General features: G+C 41.2%; 1 protein-coding gene across 1 annotated transcript in view; it reads right to left on the reverse strand.

Annotated features, from left to right (window-relative positions):
- The window catches only part of LMTK2 (lemur tyrosine kinase 2), an 83494-nt gene that overhangs the window by 12609 nt on the left and 54948 nt on the right, over nt 1-15937 (reverse strand). Inside the window, exons 8-10 of the mRNA XM_041748088.1 lie at nt 6509-6593; nt 5146-5267; nt 681-830 (exon numbers count right to left, since the gene is read on the reverse strand). Of these exons, the coding sequence (XP_041604022.1) occupies nt 681-830; nt 5146-5267; nt 6509-6593 (357 nt within the window). The remainder of the gene's footprint in view (nt 1-680; nt 831-5145; nt 5268-6508; nt 6594-15937) is intronic.

Raw genomic sequence — 15937 nt, forward strand, 5'->3', positions numbered from 1 at the left:
AGCCAACATCTTAAGCTGGTGCCATGAACAGCAGGGAAGACAAAGATTTAATACTTCAAAGTATTAAGTGTATAGAGTACATTTAGAGGACATCTGGATGAAAGGGTTCTCACTGAAAGGGGGAGCTGAGCCAAGCCTAAGTGCAGGGGATTGCCATGCTTCAGAGGCAGTGCATGCTGGGCACACAGTGGTTTAGAGGCTTAGAAAGAGGTGAACCTGATTCTAATTGGCAATAAAGAATTGGTCCAAAGATTCATAAGAAATAAATTTATTTTGCAAATGTCATGTATATTATGCAAATTAGCTTCTCCTGCCTATTTAAATATTATCATTTCTATGTTGTCTCTTTTCTTACATATTAGGTATCACTTACAAAAACAGTTTCATTTTAAAACAATTCCACAATAGAAAACTCCCTTCATACTGACTTCCCTAATTAGTTCAGACTTCACATTTTTTTCTTACTGCATATAATTCATAACTTCCTACCTGTCCTATACATTTTTTTAAAAATGTTAAATTTTAAAAATTGATGTTCATCTAAAATCCTTTGTGAATAATATACAAATGACTGCTTTTTGTAACATTAATTGTTTAAAAACAGGGAATATACAACTGACACCCACAGAAAGATTTCCTTATCTTTTGAAGACAATAAAATATAAAATGGGGTTACCCACCATCTGTCGGAATAAGGCTGCTCCAGCTGGGGCTTAGGGAGTTTTGTGTCTCTCTCTCGAATCACCTGATTGAGAACATCTAAGTTGGAAAGGTTGGAATAAGGCTGAGCAGCATTATCAAAAAGCTCCCAAAGTGTCACACCCAAGGACCTGTGGAAAAAAGAGAAGTTATTTCTTCCTCTCTATTTATTTGTTTGTTTGTTTATTTATTTTCTTCCTTTCTTTAGATGTCAAATTTTTTAGCACCAACACTTCTATTTGTATACTCATTAGGGGCTTTAAGAACAAGGTGTATACTGAAAAGGTTATTAAAGACAGCTCTTTAACATGATTTTTAAAAAGAGGCATTGTCTATAAAACAAGGACAAGTATGCCTCCTATTTATGACTGAGTACTCTAGAAGTTTGGCCAATGCAAAAAGAAAAAAAATTGAACAGGTAACAGGCATAATTATAGAGAGCAGCTAATATAATTATCATAGAGAGGAGCTAATGTAACTGTCAACTTTGAAACTCAAGAAATTATTTGAAAGATCATTAGAATTATTTCAGAGTTCAACGAAGTGGTGAGATACAAGATACACAGCCTGAGGTGGACAAAAAAATCCCATTCACCTAATGGTAGTAAACACCAGAAAATATCTAAAGCAAACTTTTATATAATTAAATAATCTCTTCTTTGGTGGGTCCACACATTTTTTGTTGCAATGATCCCATAGTGCCATTTGTCACTATGATGGAGAGATTTCTTGCCATCATTCTGCCACCTACTTGTGTGCCAGAAGAGGCCATCCACTGAGCCTCTCAATGTCTCTAGGGACACGGCTGTTACCACAGTCGGGCAGGAGTGCTCCTTCCCAGTGCCAACTCCCCATGTGTGTCTGTCTCTCTGTGAGTGCTCTGTCGCCATGGAAACGGTCTCCATGGCTCAGTCCCAGGTACCAGCCTTCCGTTGTGTACTAGCACCTCCTAGTCACTGGTCTGGCTCCTAAACCTGGCTGTCCACCTGTGTCATCTGGGAATACAGAGCTACATAGGACCTGCCTCCAAGGACTTGCAGTTGGTAGATCAGGTGTGGCCAAAAAACTGTACTTTAAAAGTTCCCTAGTGATTCTGGCATCCAGCCAGGTTTGGGTATTGATGGTTTACATGACTTGGCTTGGTAACTCCAGAATTCTTGTTTGAATAAGCTGTACTGAATAAACCAGTCTGTTATTTGACATTGTATTAGTGCAATATAACTTATGAGTTCATTTCTCTAAACTTCATAAATCAGTGAAAAAAATCAGCATATTCAGTATCTAAGTTGAGAGACCACCTCTATCATAGGAAATAAATGGGACCCAAATTTCACAACTCCATTCAAGAAAGAAAACACATCTTCTCCCTGGCGCAGATTTGTCAGAGGCAGAGGACCATCCTGGATACAAAAGAAGTTTAAGATATTATTGAAGCCTTAAGAAGGGAGTTTATAATTTAACTGAGGAAAATAAGAAAATCACATGGAATGCTAAAGACCACAGAGGCAGTACATAATGATTGGCACAATGAGTGTTATTGCTGCCATGCTTGGTGTGACCTTGGGCATTTAACTAACAACCTGCCTCAGTATCTCCAAAGCCCTGTTTTAATTCCTTTCCCTCCCCCAAAAGGCCTATTCCCAGACTAAAACCCTGTCCAGCCCCCAGCCCACCCGGTTCTTCAGAGAACACGAAGCACAGGCTTTCTCAACTCCCCACTTCCCCAATTCTAGCATCTCTGCACACACCCTTCCCATTCCTCAGGCCACAGAAAAGGATGAGATACATCTCCTCCTCAAAATCTGTCCCTGCCCTGTAGCTCTCTACTCCATTTGGTGTCCTGCCACCAATTACTGCCTCTGATCCCTGGCTATTCAATTCTTCTCCTTGTACTGGCTCCTGGGTCCTGGAGTCCCACCGGCCTCTCCCTCCTGGAGTTACCTTCTCTTCCACCAAACTCTGTCAGTGAGGCCCCTCTCATTTACCCCTGGTACAGGGTAGGTGGCTCTTGCCTTGGGCTGCAGTTGGCCCTACTGCCAGCCCTACCTCCAGATACTTCTCAAAGTGTCAGCAACAAGGGGTGGGAACACAAGCTAAGCTCTGTCTCTGGGAACACAGGCTAAGCTTTCTGGCTCAATACCCTGCTAGGAACAGTGAAAATATGGATGAAGCATAAAAAGTATCTTTTTAAAGGCATCAAAGACAGGAAAGCAGGGACTTGCCAGGAAAATCTCTAGAACTTGAAGATGTAAGGAGAACACTAAAACTACCTCTGAGCTGGTGCCTTTGCTAAAGCACAGAAGTTGGGCTTTTGCAGTCTCTGTTTACAAGGCAATGCAGGTGGTAGCGGAGGTAAATAGGCCAAAGCCCTGGGCCTGCCCAAGCTAAGGGGAATCACAGAGAGACTTCCTCACAGCGAGATTAAGCCTGCCCCCTGCATCCCTCCAGGAGTCTGAAAGGCAAACTGACTCGGCACTGAGGAGTTGTGAGTTAGTGTACATGTGTATGCGTGTTTGAGTGTGTGTGTGTGTGGGGGGGGCACACTGGCTCCTAACAAGCTGTAACCACAGAGCTGGCCATTGACTGTATTTGTGGCCCGAATTCACATCACCTGGGTGGTCAAAAACCTTGAGCTGAATACATGAAGCCCTGTAGTAGTAGAGCTCCCTTACATAGCAGGACCCCCCCAGTATCCGACATAAGCAGGTAAATGTGGATCCCCTCTGGAGGAATGTGCTCCCCAACTCTAGGTTTCCAAGATCCTCACCCCAAGGAAACAAGGCACCATCAAGAATCAGCAAGATCAACTCCACCAAGACCTCAGATACAGGAATCATCTGATGCAGATCATAATTCAATCATTTTAAAAATGCTGGGGCATGTTTTAAAACACCAAATAGAATTCCTAAAACTGAAAAATTAATAGCTGGACTATATAAAACTTAATAGAGACATTTAACAGAAGAATAGACACAGCTGAAGAGAGAATTTTTAAAAAGAGAAAGAATTAGTGGCTGGAACACAGGTCTCAAAATTAGAGTGTGGCACAGAGAGTCAAAGAGACAGAATATGTAAAGGAGAGCTTAAGAGACAGAAGGCAGAGCAGGAAAGGATAGCACACATCTAAACAGACTTTCTAAAGGAGAGAAAGGGAGCAGAGGCAGTATCTGAAGAGGGTAAGGGCTGAGAACACCATCAACCTAAGGTCTGAGAAGCCAAATAAATCCCGAGCAGAAAAACATAAGAAATCCACACCCATACACGTCATAGTGAAACTACAAAAAATGAAAGACAAAGAGAAGAATTTAAAAGCAGCCAGAGAGAAAAGATCACATTACCTTCAAAGAGCTTAGGTAGACTTACGGCTGACTTCTCAATAGCAACAATGGAAGCCAGAAGACAGTAGAATGATCTCTTCAAGATGCTAAGAGAAAGTAACTGTCCCCAAGTAAAAATAGACTTCAAAAATGAAGATAAAATAAAGGTATGTTTAGATCTACAAAAAACTGAGAGTCTGTTACCAGCAGGCCCTCACTCTAGGAAATTCTGAAGGACATACTTCAGACAAAGAAGGATGATCACAGATGGAAATAGCTGAGATTAAAAAAAAAAAAAGAATGAGGAGCAAAGGGATTTAATTATGTGGATAAACCTGAACAAAAAATGCTAAAAAATAATAACAATGTCTTGTGAAGGTAAAAGAAAAAAATACCCAACAATAAGATAAAATTGTGTACACGTGTGTGTGCAAGTGCATGTGTGTGTGTGTGCACGCATGCATGTGTGTGGTATATGGTTAAACCAAGTTAAGCATGTTAAAGTATCTTGAGATCCTTGTATTGATCAGACAGAGGATCAAAATGAGACTAAAGTGGAATATACATGTTATAAGTTCTAGGGTAACCTTTAATAAAAGTACAGGAGTAGCATATACAGCTTCCAAACTAACAGGAAAAAGCAGTTTAAAAAAAGTAGTCCAAAAGAAGACAAAAGAAAAGGAAAATAGAAAAAGCAGAATAATAGCACAAAAAAAATTTATATATAAATTAAGAAAGCTGTAACAGAAATCGTTAGTCAAAGACATAAACACATTTAACTGATCTCCTATAAATCACAGTATTACATATTGGTCCAAACCTCTTTTTGTTTTTTTCATTCCTTCAATAAATATTTAAAATGTCTCTTATACTGTAGGCCCTACAGTAGCTACAGAAAAAAAGCCGAGTTCCTGCTTTTATGGACCTTATTACTGTTGAATGGGTAAGAGAAAAGTTAATTATTACCATCGCAATTGTGATAATTGATATGAAGTCAATAAACTTTTTCATACCATCAGGGATTCCTGTGTTCCTACATCTTAATTATTTTTCCTCAAGTACTCAAGGGGAAGGAAGTTAGGACTTTGCTACACAAGAGAGTCTAACAAAATGGTAAATCTATACATACCAGATGTTACTATACTTAGTTTGATCTGCAGTTAGTAGTCTGTCTTGAAAGCTGGTTACTAATTCTGGAGCGGTCCATCGCAGAGGGAAAATTTTTTTATCATCTGTTTCAATATAATCCTCCTGTTTTGTCAGAAAGCATACAGGATTTTAAATTCTATTATGCTTGTTAATGAACTTAATGATTGAACACCAGGTCATTCTCAGAAACACATACTGAACCTAAAAGATGAATCAGAAAAAGTAGTGGGAACGAAGAGAGATTTTCTGGGCAGAAGGTGGGTGAGGTTTTCTCTGAAGCCTCCTGGGCTTCGCAAGCTGCTCTCTGAGCCATGAACGCTTACTCAGTCAGCCTTCCAGGAAACGGAAGGTACACCACGTCTAATGCACAGAACATGGTTTCTGACTGAGCAAAACGTCTTTTAAAATATGATGGGCATTATGCCCCGAGTAGCGTGGCAGTGCCTAAGGTTAATGAGTAAGAGCACAGACTGGGCTGTAAGTCCATGCTCCATTACTTACCAGCAAGCTAGCTACTCTGGGCAAGCAACAGATGTGTTAAGCCTTTTTCTTTATCTGTATAATGAGGATGATACAACACCCACCTCCTTTTATGGTAAGGATTAAATGAGATACTGTCAGCAACTACTTCATTGTGCTTGGTACACATCAAGGGCTCAAGACATGAGAGCTACTATGTAGACACATAACCAACTTATATTTGCATGTTTTAGTTACAAAGTACTATGAAAACATGACCCCTGTGGTCCTCACAAGAACCAGTAAGAACAGATATGATCCTGTTATTGCTGATGGCATAGAGCCAGGACAATCACCTTCTCTGCTCCAAATCATGCTATCTCATTCAGTTGGGTGACATAAAAATAAATGAAAACCTCATATACTTCTTTTCTTGTTTGGGGATAAGTTTATGGCAGAGTTTAAAGAATGTAAATTCCATGCTTACTAAATCTGACCCAGAATTTTATTGGAGAAATGCCAATTTGACATATCATCTATTTTATTATACAGGTGAGTCATGATTACTGCCCATGTGTTCATACTAAAATGTATTATATACCATCAGACTATATCAATTATTCTGTGTAAAAGTCTTACTTTTAAACAAAGCCTTTGGAAAGCTGTCACAAAACCTCAGCACAGAGCCACTGATGCAGACAAACCACACATCAGAAGCCAACACTTCTGTTAAAATGACTAGAACAAACCACTTTCCAGAAAGGCCACAATAACCAAGATTCTTACCCCCTCTTCCACAACTGGAGTGGCATTTTGTGATAGGACCACCTCATGACTATGAAATTAAATCAGCTGTAGCAAAGAATCTTTAAGCCTTGGCTTACCTTGTACCTGCTGAATCCTATTCCGTAGTCTCCCACTTTCACATTCAGGTCCGAGGTAAGAAAACAGTTCCGCAGGGCTAAGTCACTAAAGACAGAAAGAGCGAAGTGAACACAAGTGTGAAGGGGAACCCACAAACAAGCAGGACGATGTCACCCCAAACTGCTGTGAACAAGGCTTTCTCTATGAAGCAGAGTGGCATGTTCAGCTCTCTGCTCAGTAATGTCTTAAAATTCTTTTTTAATGGAAAAAGGATTAAATATAATATTTTTCATTATTTAAGTCCATGGAAAGGATTAGATTTTTTTAAAAAAAAAAAAACAAATAACTGCTACACAGCAGGGCATCTGGATGGCTCAGTCGGTTGAGTGTCTAACTCGTGATTTCGGCTCACGTCATGATCTCAGGGTCCTCTGGCTCCATAACACTCAGCAGGGAGTCTCTGCTTCTAGATTCTCTCCCTCTGTCCACCCCCTGTGCTCACTCCTCATGCGCGCACACAGTCTCTCTAATAAATCTTTTTTTTTAAAAAAACAACTGCAAAGGTTAAATACAGACCACATTTATACCTTGTGCTGCACTGATACCATATTTATGGCCCATTTCCTAGTGTTTGAAGAGTGACCAAGAATTTTTAAATACTATAGGCTGAACTATCTAAATAATGTTTTACAATAACCTATAGTACTTGCATAACAATCTAGTGGTAGTCTATTTATTATAAAGAGAAATAAAATTACAACTTCAAATACCCAAGACTAATTATATTATTTAAAATGTTGTTTTTTTAGCTTCTTTTTCAAAGATATGGGAGCATTATGTAGGAGGTCCTTTCCAAATTACTTGGCTTTCTTGCAAACCCCACTTCTCTACAGGGAGGTAAGGAGCACATTTTCAGGACTTATTGAAAACAATTTACATAGTTTATTTAAGAACAGGTTAATTCTCAAAAACACATGTTGAAAAGTAAAAACTACTTTTTCTGAAGGACCTTTCCATATAGACAACAGAGTAAACACTTTGGATTTCGTATAAGCCCCTTTTTATCTTTCAATCTTTCAATCTTCTTGATCACCCATTGGCATAAGAAGTAACAAGTCCACTAAAGTACAAAATTTAAATAAAGTTTAAGTAAATTTAAGTAAAAAATTTAAGTAAAAAATTGGGTACTTTAAGGTACCCGATTTATAGTTTCAAATCATAAAGTTATCAAAAACTCTCCATAGTCCAAAAACTCAAAATGTCTGTCTTTATAGGACTGTAGAAGACAACAGCTCAAATTAACGATTAAACACTTATTTTCAAAGATTTTAGTTTCTGAAGCTTTCATGCCTGAAAGAGGATGATGATGAGGCTAATGACGACAGCAGCTATCACTGATGTAACTCAGTGACAGCCTGGCACCTAATGACACTGATTCAATCATATGTTCATGGTTAAGATTTGCAAAGCACTTCCTTTACACTGGGCAGTTCTCTAGCTCTATACACATATTAACTCATTTAATCTGCATGACGAACCTTGGAAGTGGATACTCTCTTATCTTTCCCATTTACAGAGGAGGAAGCAGGTAGAGGATCAAAGTAACTTTGCCAGGGCTGCAAAGCTAGCAAGACGCCGTCCCCACCAGTAGTTATCAAGCACCGATGCATCAGCAATCGGCAAGCACTGGTCTGGGCATATGGTTGGTACCCAAGGAACACATGCTGGTGTTCTAGATCTAGACATCCAATTGGTTCTGTTCAATCGTATTTACACTGGGTTCACTAGTGGTAATTTTTGTGGTGCTCTCCTCAGAAGCCCTCAGGCCTCCTGTGGTCTCTGGGAGCAACAGAGAAACTTCAAATTTTAAGAAGAAAACTGGTGTCTCTTTTGGACTGAAGGGAGGCAAGAGGGAGGAAGAAGCAGTATACTCTCTGAGGGCAGAAAAAGGGAAATGCTCTCAGCCCAGTGGCATGGTCCACTGGTCCAACAGCTCAAATAGGATGGTGCCGCAAGTTCTGCCAACATGGCTCTGTCCCCAGGCAACACTGATGGGCATTTCCAGAGTCTCTAAAAACAGATCCTTCTTAACCTTGCCCACATCTCTCTTCTAAGACCAGAATTAAAAGCTGGGTGCCAGTATTCCAATAGGGCCCTGTGCGTTAAAAACTGGGTGCCAGTATTCCAACAGGGCCCTGTGTGTTTATCACCTGCAGGTAGGCAGCGGCCTGAGCACTTGGCGCCTTCCCCTTGGGTCATCCGAGCAGCTAAGCCTTGAGCAACTCCTAGACTGCCCTGCTCTTTCCCTCCCTCCTCTTCGCTCTCCTTACACATGTTCGGCGCGGTTCTTTAGACACATCAAATGTGAAGGTTACGGAAAAGGTGAAAAGTCACATAAGCAAAAGGCCTTTGGCTTTCACTGTAAAAGGCTTAATCCTAAAATTCTAACACAATCCAACTGATGTTCTCAGGGCAGGGGAAGGAGGAACGCTTCTCACCACTTGAAAACAGAAGTAATGAGGACAAAAACGAGGGCGGGACTGGAGGAGCTTCTTCTAAACCTGCCCCCTTAAATCCACTGCATGTGTGCCAGTGCCACACACAACACAGGGTGGGAAGTGACAAAGGCCATCTTAGAACTAGTCTCGGCTCCACTGCTCAGAAGCCGTATGACTCTTGAGCACAACTGTTGCTCAGAGATTTTAAATTCGAGGAAGAAAGATTCACCTCCATGTGCTGTCTGGGAAGGAAGGTTTGGTTACACGTGGCATCTGTGACTTACAATGTCAGGGGCTTGTATGGCCGTTCAAGCTATCTTTTTACACCGAATAGAGTTATTTAATTTTCATTTTGAGTCATTGGTGATCATTGTTGTTTCTTCAGCTGTGAACGCATGGCTGATGCTGGGGAGATGGATCTCACTTCATTTTATACTGTGTGCTGTGAAAGTGCTAAATTACTTTGTGATTATGAGCAAATTTTCTATTTGACAAAGCCCTGCTGTGGGATCTTGATGATTCTTCTGTACCAGATTGTTCTCTTACAAATATATATGTTGGAAAAATATGCAGACTTTCAAATAGAAGAGGGAGAGGCTTTTTAGCCATAGAAATCACTTTAATTAGAGCTGTATGATAAATTGTTGAGCGAGTGTAAATATTTTTACATCTATCAGGGTTCTTATTTGGAAGGGTGCTCTCACCATTCCCCTTGTTGAAGAGAGTAAAGTGGTTCTAAATGTTTATGAAGGATGTGCGTGCTTGCTCCGGAGGTCCCAGGAAAAGCAGGCCCCTCCCAGATCACTCGAGAACACTGGCCGCCTTATGGGGACTGAACCCACACTTTCTTTCATGAAAAAGATGCAGACGAATTACTTTTGTGTTAATATATAGAAAAACAGCAAATACACGTAAGTACCTGCAAATATATGTAAATATTGATATACGGGGTGTCTGTGTGTGGTCTGTGTGTGGTTGCAAGGCCTGTAAGGTGGGCGGGGCCACCCTGGGGCCGTCGGGTCAAATGTGAACATGTGCTCTTCGTAACTGTGCCACTCTGGGGCTGTCATGACTGCTGTACTTGCCCATTTCTACTGTACTTCATTTGCAATCTATTTTTAATAAACTTTGTATGTATTTAAAAAAACAAAAAAAAGAAGCCGTGTGACTTTGGGCAAGTCATTGAACACATCAGAGCTTTAGTTTACTCACAAACAGGGATGTGCTGTAAGGGCTTACTCACAAGGTTATGTGAGGATAACATTAAGCAAGAGATGAAATGTTCTCAAAATTTTAAAGCACTATCTAGTTCCAAGATAATATAATTCGATTCAAAATTGGTGAAAACAAATATTCTCTGAAGCCCAATAATACACAAAGCTAGGGCAGACCCAGTGGCACAGTGGTTTAGCGCCACCTTCAGCCCAGCGCGTGATCCTGGAGACCCAAGATCGAGTCCCACGTCGGGCTCCCTGCATGAAGCCTACTTCTCCCTCTGCCCGTGTCTCTGCCTCTCTGTCTCTCTCTCTGTGTCTCTATGAATAAATAAATAAAATCTTTAAACACACACACACACACACAAAGTTAGAGAAGAGAAAAACACAAAGGTGTCACTTAACAACACAGGTAATTATTGACGTCAATGGCTGCTTTTGGTCAGGAAACACAAACATACCCAGTATATTCTTCCTTCAGGTTGAAAAACAGGTCCATCAGGGAGGCTGCCAAATGATCCAGCCCGACAGCCTCTGGCTCAGTCCCCTCAGCTACAGCAAGGCCATCACTGCATCTGCACAGTCAATGACCACAGGGGCCTCAGCCGTGGGAGCAGGGCAGACAGATGCTAGAAGTGAGGATCCACAGATCTCAAGAGCTCCCCAGCCTGACTCACAAGGAAGCATCACTACTTGTTCTCAGCTCACTCCAGACCTAGAGTTAACCCAGCTCCAGCAGGAATGCTTGACCAGAAATGGCTTGGTGAGGCTGGAGCCATTCCCAAAATCGCCCACACTTCTATTCATGTTACACAGGCTTTCCCGAGCAAGCAGAGTTCCTAACAGAGAGAGGCATAGGTGGAGGGATACCTGGGTGGCTCAGCAGTTGAGCATCTGCCTTTGGCTCAGGGCATGATCCCAGCATCCTGGGATTGGGTCCCGCATCAGGCTCCCTGCATGGAGCCTGCTTCTCCCTCTGCCTGTGTCTCTCTCTCTCTGTGTGTCTACCGTGAATAAATAAATAAAATCTTAAAAAAAAAAAAAAAAGATTTAAGAGAGGCACAGGTGGGAAGCAAAAGAACTGACACTGCTAAATATTCTCCTAAGGCGTGGTAAACGTTATCTTAAGTCCTCTCGACAACAGCACTTCAGGATAAAAACTATCTCCAATTCATAGAAGAAACAGGTTCAGAAGGATTAAGTAACAGGGTTTATCTTGGTAAAGCTGACAAGAGGTGAATTAATAAACTTGAACTCCTACTTTTTGCATTGTTCACCAGACCGCTCTGCTGTTGGCAGTCATAAAAGTTAAAAAAAATCACTATGGGTTTTGAGGAATTGCCATTTACCACTCAAAGATGGGATGCAGCTCAAAGAGATACAAGCTCAAGGTGAAAATGAGAGGACTCATTTCAGTTTTGATATGGCACAAAGAACAGTTTTGACAACTTTCACCCTGGTTTATTAGGCCAGTCCTTGCTAGTTGAATGAGACTACATTTACTAAGCACCTCCTGCATGTCAGGCACCTGTTAGGCTTCGGATGTACAGAGAACACTCAGGCTGTGAAATTCTGGGTGGACGCAGAGAAGGTCTGTGGCTAGAATGTGGGCCACCACCCCTGGCCTGGGTTTTGAGGGCTGGTAATAAAATGGGGACAAAGCCTTTGGTTCTCAGTTTTCTCCAGGGCTGGGCCAGAGCTGACATTGAGCTAGACAGTCAGGTTTCTATGGGTTTCAACCTCCCAGTTATGGCTTATCTCCTCACTGTATACATGATCACAAGACGGGACAAAATGCACAGGGAAGCAGTGTTCAGGTACTGGACAGTGAAGACCCCAGGGTTCTGATCCTGAAGGAAAACAAAATACCAGAGGTGAGCTTCACATGTGCTCTACCTTTCTGTTTAGGGTCACTTTCAAAACCACAGCACAAAGATACAGAGCCCAGAGAGCAACAGCCTCCCTGGCTGGTGGAAACAGAGGCTGCCAGAGAGGCTGATTGTAGGGCAGGGTAGAAGAAGAGAGAGCAAGTTCAGAGACCAAGCAAGCACCCCAGAAATCTACATGAGGGTCCCTCTGAGTCTTGTCTGTGGCCGACTCCTGAGCTGGGTACATATGTACCCTGGGAGACAATAAGGAGCTGACAAGATACTCCACAGAACTGGGAAGACTGGTTAGAGTGGGGAGACCTCCCTTAACACCCTGGTGACAGCCCTCAAAGTCCTTAGAAGACAGTTACTGTGATACAAGGCAAGGGATCCTCTAGGCCTGTCCTAAAGGTGTCCATACCAGGATGGAGCTGAGCTGCCAATTAAATACTTACCAGGATGCAACTGCACACTCTTCAAAGTGATAGTTCTCACACTGAGCATATACTGGAATCACTTGGGAGGGAAGTGAAGACACAATGGGCCTGCAGTGGAGTGGCCAGGAGTACCTTCAACCCCCAGAATCCAAGCCTGGCCTAGAAGGCTGCACCAGATCAGGGTCAGGGAAGGCCAGCATGGCTCAGGTGTGCACATTTTAACCAGTGACAAACCAGCAGGCTTTAGAACACAGCTGGTATTATGCCATGATCCCAGAACATGAATTTTCCCATGAGGCCTAGAGTCATCTAGAAAAATGGGATATTTAATACTTTACTTACCACTGATAATTTGAAGTTGAGGTCTAGGGTCCCAAGGCAAAGTGGCCCTCCACACGGAGACATCGCTTTCATTTTCCCTCTGCTTCATACACTCAGCCTACAGCATGCTTTCCTTCCTGAGGACACAGCACATAGAGCCCAAGCCTAGAGCTCTGTGCTCCCTAATCCTCTCAGTCGCTTTTTGCATTAACTGGGTTATAACAATACTAGTTTTTTTTCTGAGATTTCCTCAAGTGTGGTCATTCTTTTTTTTTTAATTTAAAAAACAAAACAAAACACACTTCTTTAAAAGTATCTTCCTCCCGCAGCAACACCCATTCCAGGTAACATGTATTAACAAACTGGTAGATATAATCTTTCTGTGTTTTTCTATATACATAGCATACACACAAGAAAATACAGATAAAGGAATAAGGAGCATTTGCTTTGTGCACCATCATGCCCACCCCCTACACCTTTCTTTCTTAACAAACAACATCACAATGTGGAAATCCTTGAGTCAACTAATATAGCAGCTCTCTTTCTCTACAAAAGCCATGAAGTAAACCACTACACCACAGTATGAATGGCTTGAAATTGGTTCCTGTCCCTGTCCCACCCCCTATAAACATTGACTTTGTCCTGTTTATTTATTTATTTATTTTTTTGCCACTGCCTCAAACAACGCTGGGACAGATTATTCCAATCCACATCCTTAAATTCCGGTGTCTCTCTGTCCCATGGAAGTGAGTCTATCAATGGGGATGTGTATTTTTAATTATACAGCTATTGCCCCAATTGCTTTTCAGAAATCGGTAATCAGTTATATGGGATTCAGGACAGAAACTTCCCCACATCGCTAATAGCAACAGGCATGGCAGTTCCCTTGGCTCTGAGGTTCCATGACTTTAACCTGCATGTCTCTGGCTAATGACTGGGATCACCTTCCTGTCTGCTGGCCTGTCTCTGCCCGTTTGTCTAGAGGCTCATCGTCCTCTCACCAATTCACAGGTACCCACTGTGTGTCAGGAGCGGTTGCCCTTCAGCTGCTCATGTTGGCAGCTACACCTTCCCAAGTCTGTTGTCTGCCAACTTTGTTGTGGTGTCTGTTGCTATGCAAAATATTTAATATTTATAGAATAATCAACCTTTCATGTAATAGCTACTCTTTATTTTACAACTCCTGAGTTTCCTACCTCAGGAAAGGAAGGCTTTTTTAGTTAGGAGGCCTCACTCAGCCCTGGGTAACACATAGAGCCTTCTGGAATTTTGCCAGTTATCACATTTATTTCTTATATTTTAGTTTTTATATACAGGGTGCTGTAGACGTCCAATATTTTCCCAGATGAGTAACTAACTGCCTGTAATTAATAGGGAAGCCATCTCTTCCCCACTGATATGAGTATCAGTTTTGCTATACATTAACTTGCTCTATATACTGTCTACTCTCCAGTCTGTTTCTCCATCAAAACCACAATGATCTTGGGCATTGGGGTGGCTCAGTCAGTTAAGTGTCTGCCTTCAGCTCAGGTTACGATCCCAAGATCCTGGGATCCAGTTCCACACTGGGGGGGTGGGGAGTGTCCCTGCTCAGCGGGGAGTCTGCTTCCTCTCCCTCTCCCCCTGCTCATGCTTGCTCTCTCTCTTTCTCTCTCTCAAAATAAATAAATAAAATCCTAAAACAAAACAAAACAAAACAAAACAAAACAAAACAAAACAAAAAACACCATACTGATCTCTACAGTGGCTTGCTGGGAATTCTGATACCTCGTAAAGCAAGCTTCCCTTTCTGCCCCAACAATTCTCTTCTTTTTCATACTGTACTGGCTCTTTTAGACATTTATTTTTTCCATGTGAAGCTAAAGATAATTTTATTCATCCTCCCTGCCACAAATGCTGTGAGGATTCTTACTGGGATTGTTTATGAAGTTTACGTACTAATTCTAAATTAACTGACATTTTTGTGTTGTCTACCCACAATAAAATAGAGTTTATCTTTCCATTTGTTCACATATTTTATGTCCTTCAGTAAAACTGCACAGCTTTCTTCACATAGTCCCATATCTTTCTCACATTATTTTTTCCCAAATAATTTATAAAACATTAAAATAAATAAATTTTGTGGCACTGGTGAAAATGGAATGGAGTTTTTTGCCCTCATTTCCAGGTATACTTTAGTATATCTATAAGCAAGCTACAATAAATTATCTTATTAATTTTGTTTTTTAAAGAAACTAGCATCTTGCTTTTTCTCAATATACAGAATCATGTCATTAGTAACAAAGGGTGACTGTTTAGGGTAGCTTACTGGCTAAGAGTGTGAGCCCCAGAGACTACAGCTCTGGTTTTGAATCCCAGCTCTGCCCTATCACCAAGATCTTCCAAGTGAAGAGCATGAGGCTGGAGCAGGTGAAGCCCCATGTTTGAGACTCTCACTCTTTCAATTCACATACGTGGTCAAATGCCTGGAGACTTTCAGTTTAAGCCAAATTCCACAGCCCGTGTAAGGAAAATCCTTGGATTTTCACGAGAGCAAGATGATGGAACAGCATCTTCTTTTCATTTACCACCACCATGTGCCAAATGCTACCTGTAACTTTGATATAACATGATCAATCAGGGAGAGCTCCCCTTGACTTGGCAGACAGGGTGCTGCTGTCCAATTCATGAATCATTTAATAAAGCCAATTACATCTTGAAAAATACAATAATCTAAAGCATTAAAGCAAGCATATTTATTGCCATATAAAAATTGTTTTCCTTAAAGACTAATTTTTAAAATTAAAAAATGTTAGAAGGAGTTTCAAAAGACATAATCTGAAGATTTTACATGCACGCAAATTAATGAAATGCCCTAATGCACCAACTGAAAGACACACGCTAGAGGTATGACACAAGCCAATTAGTAACCCGACTTTCTAATCCCTACCAATGTGAACACACACAGTACAATTTAAGAAAAAAATCATGTAAAACGGCATCTAACACTAGTGTTTATTTATCATGCTCCTGTAATACTGGAGAGCCACACTCTGAGAGCCGGAGAACCTGTATTTCTCAGCAGAAAGTTACCTTAATTTTAAAAGCAGGAAAATAAAAAAAATAAAATAA

The sequence above is a fragment of the Vulpes lagopus genome, chromosome 3, assembly GCF_018345385.1.
Source record: "Vulpes lagopus strain Blue_001 chromosome 3, ASM1834538v1, whole genome shotgun sequence".
In the NCBI taxonomy this organism is placed as follows: domain Eukaryota; kingdom Metazoa; phylum Chordata; class Mammalia; order Carnivora; family Canidae; genus Vulpes; species Vulpes lagopus.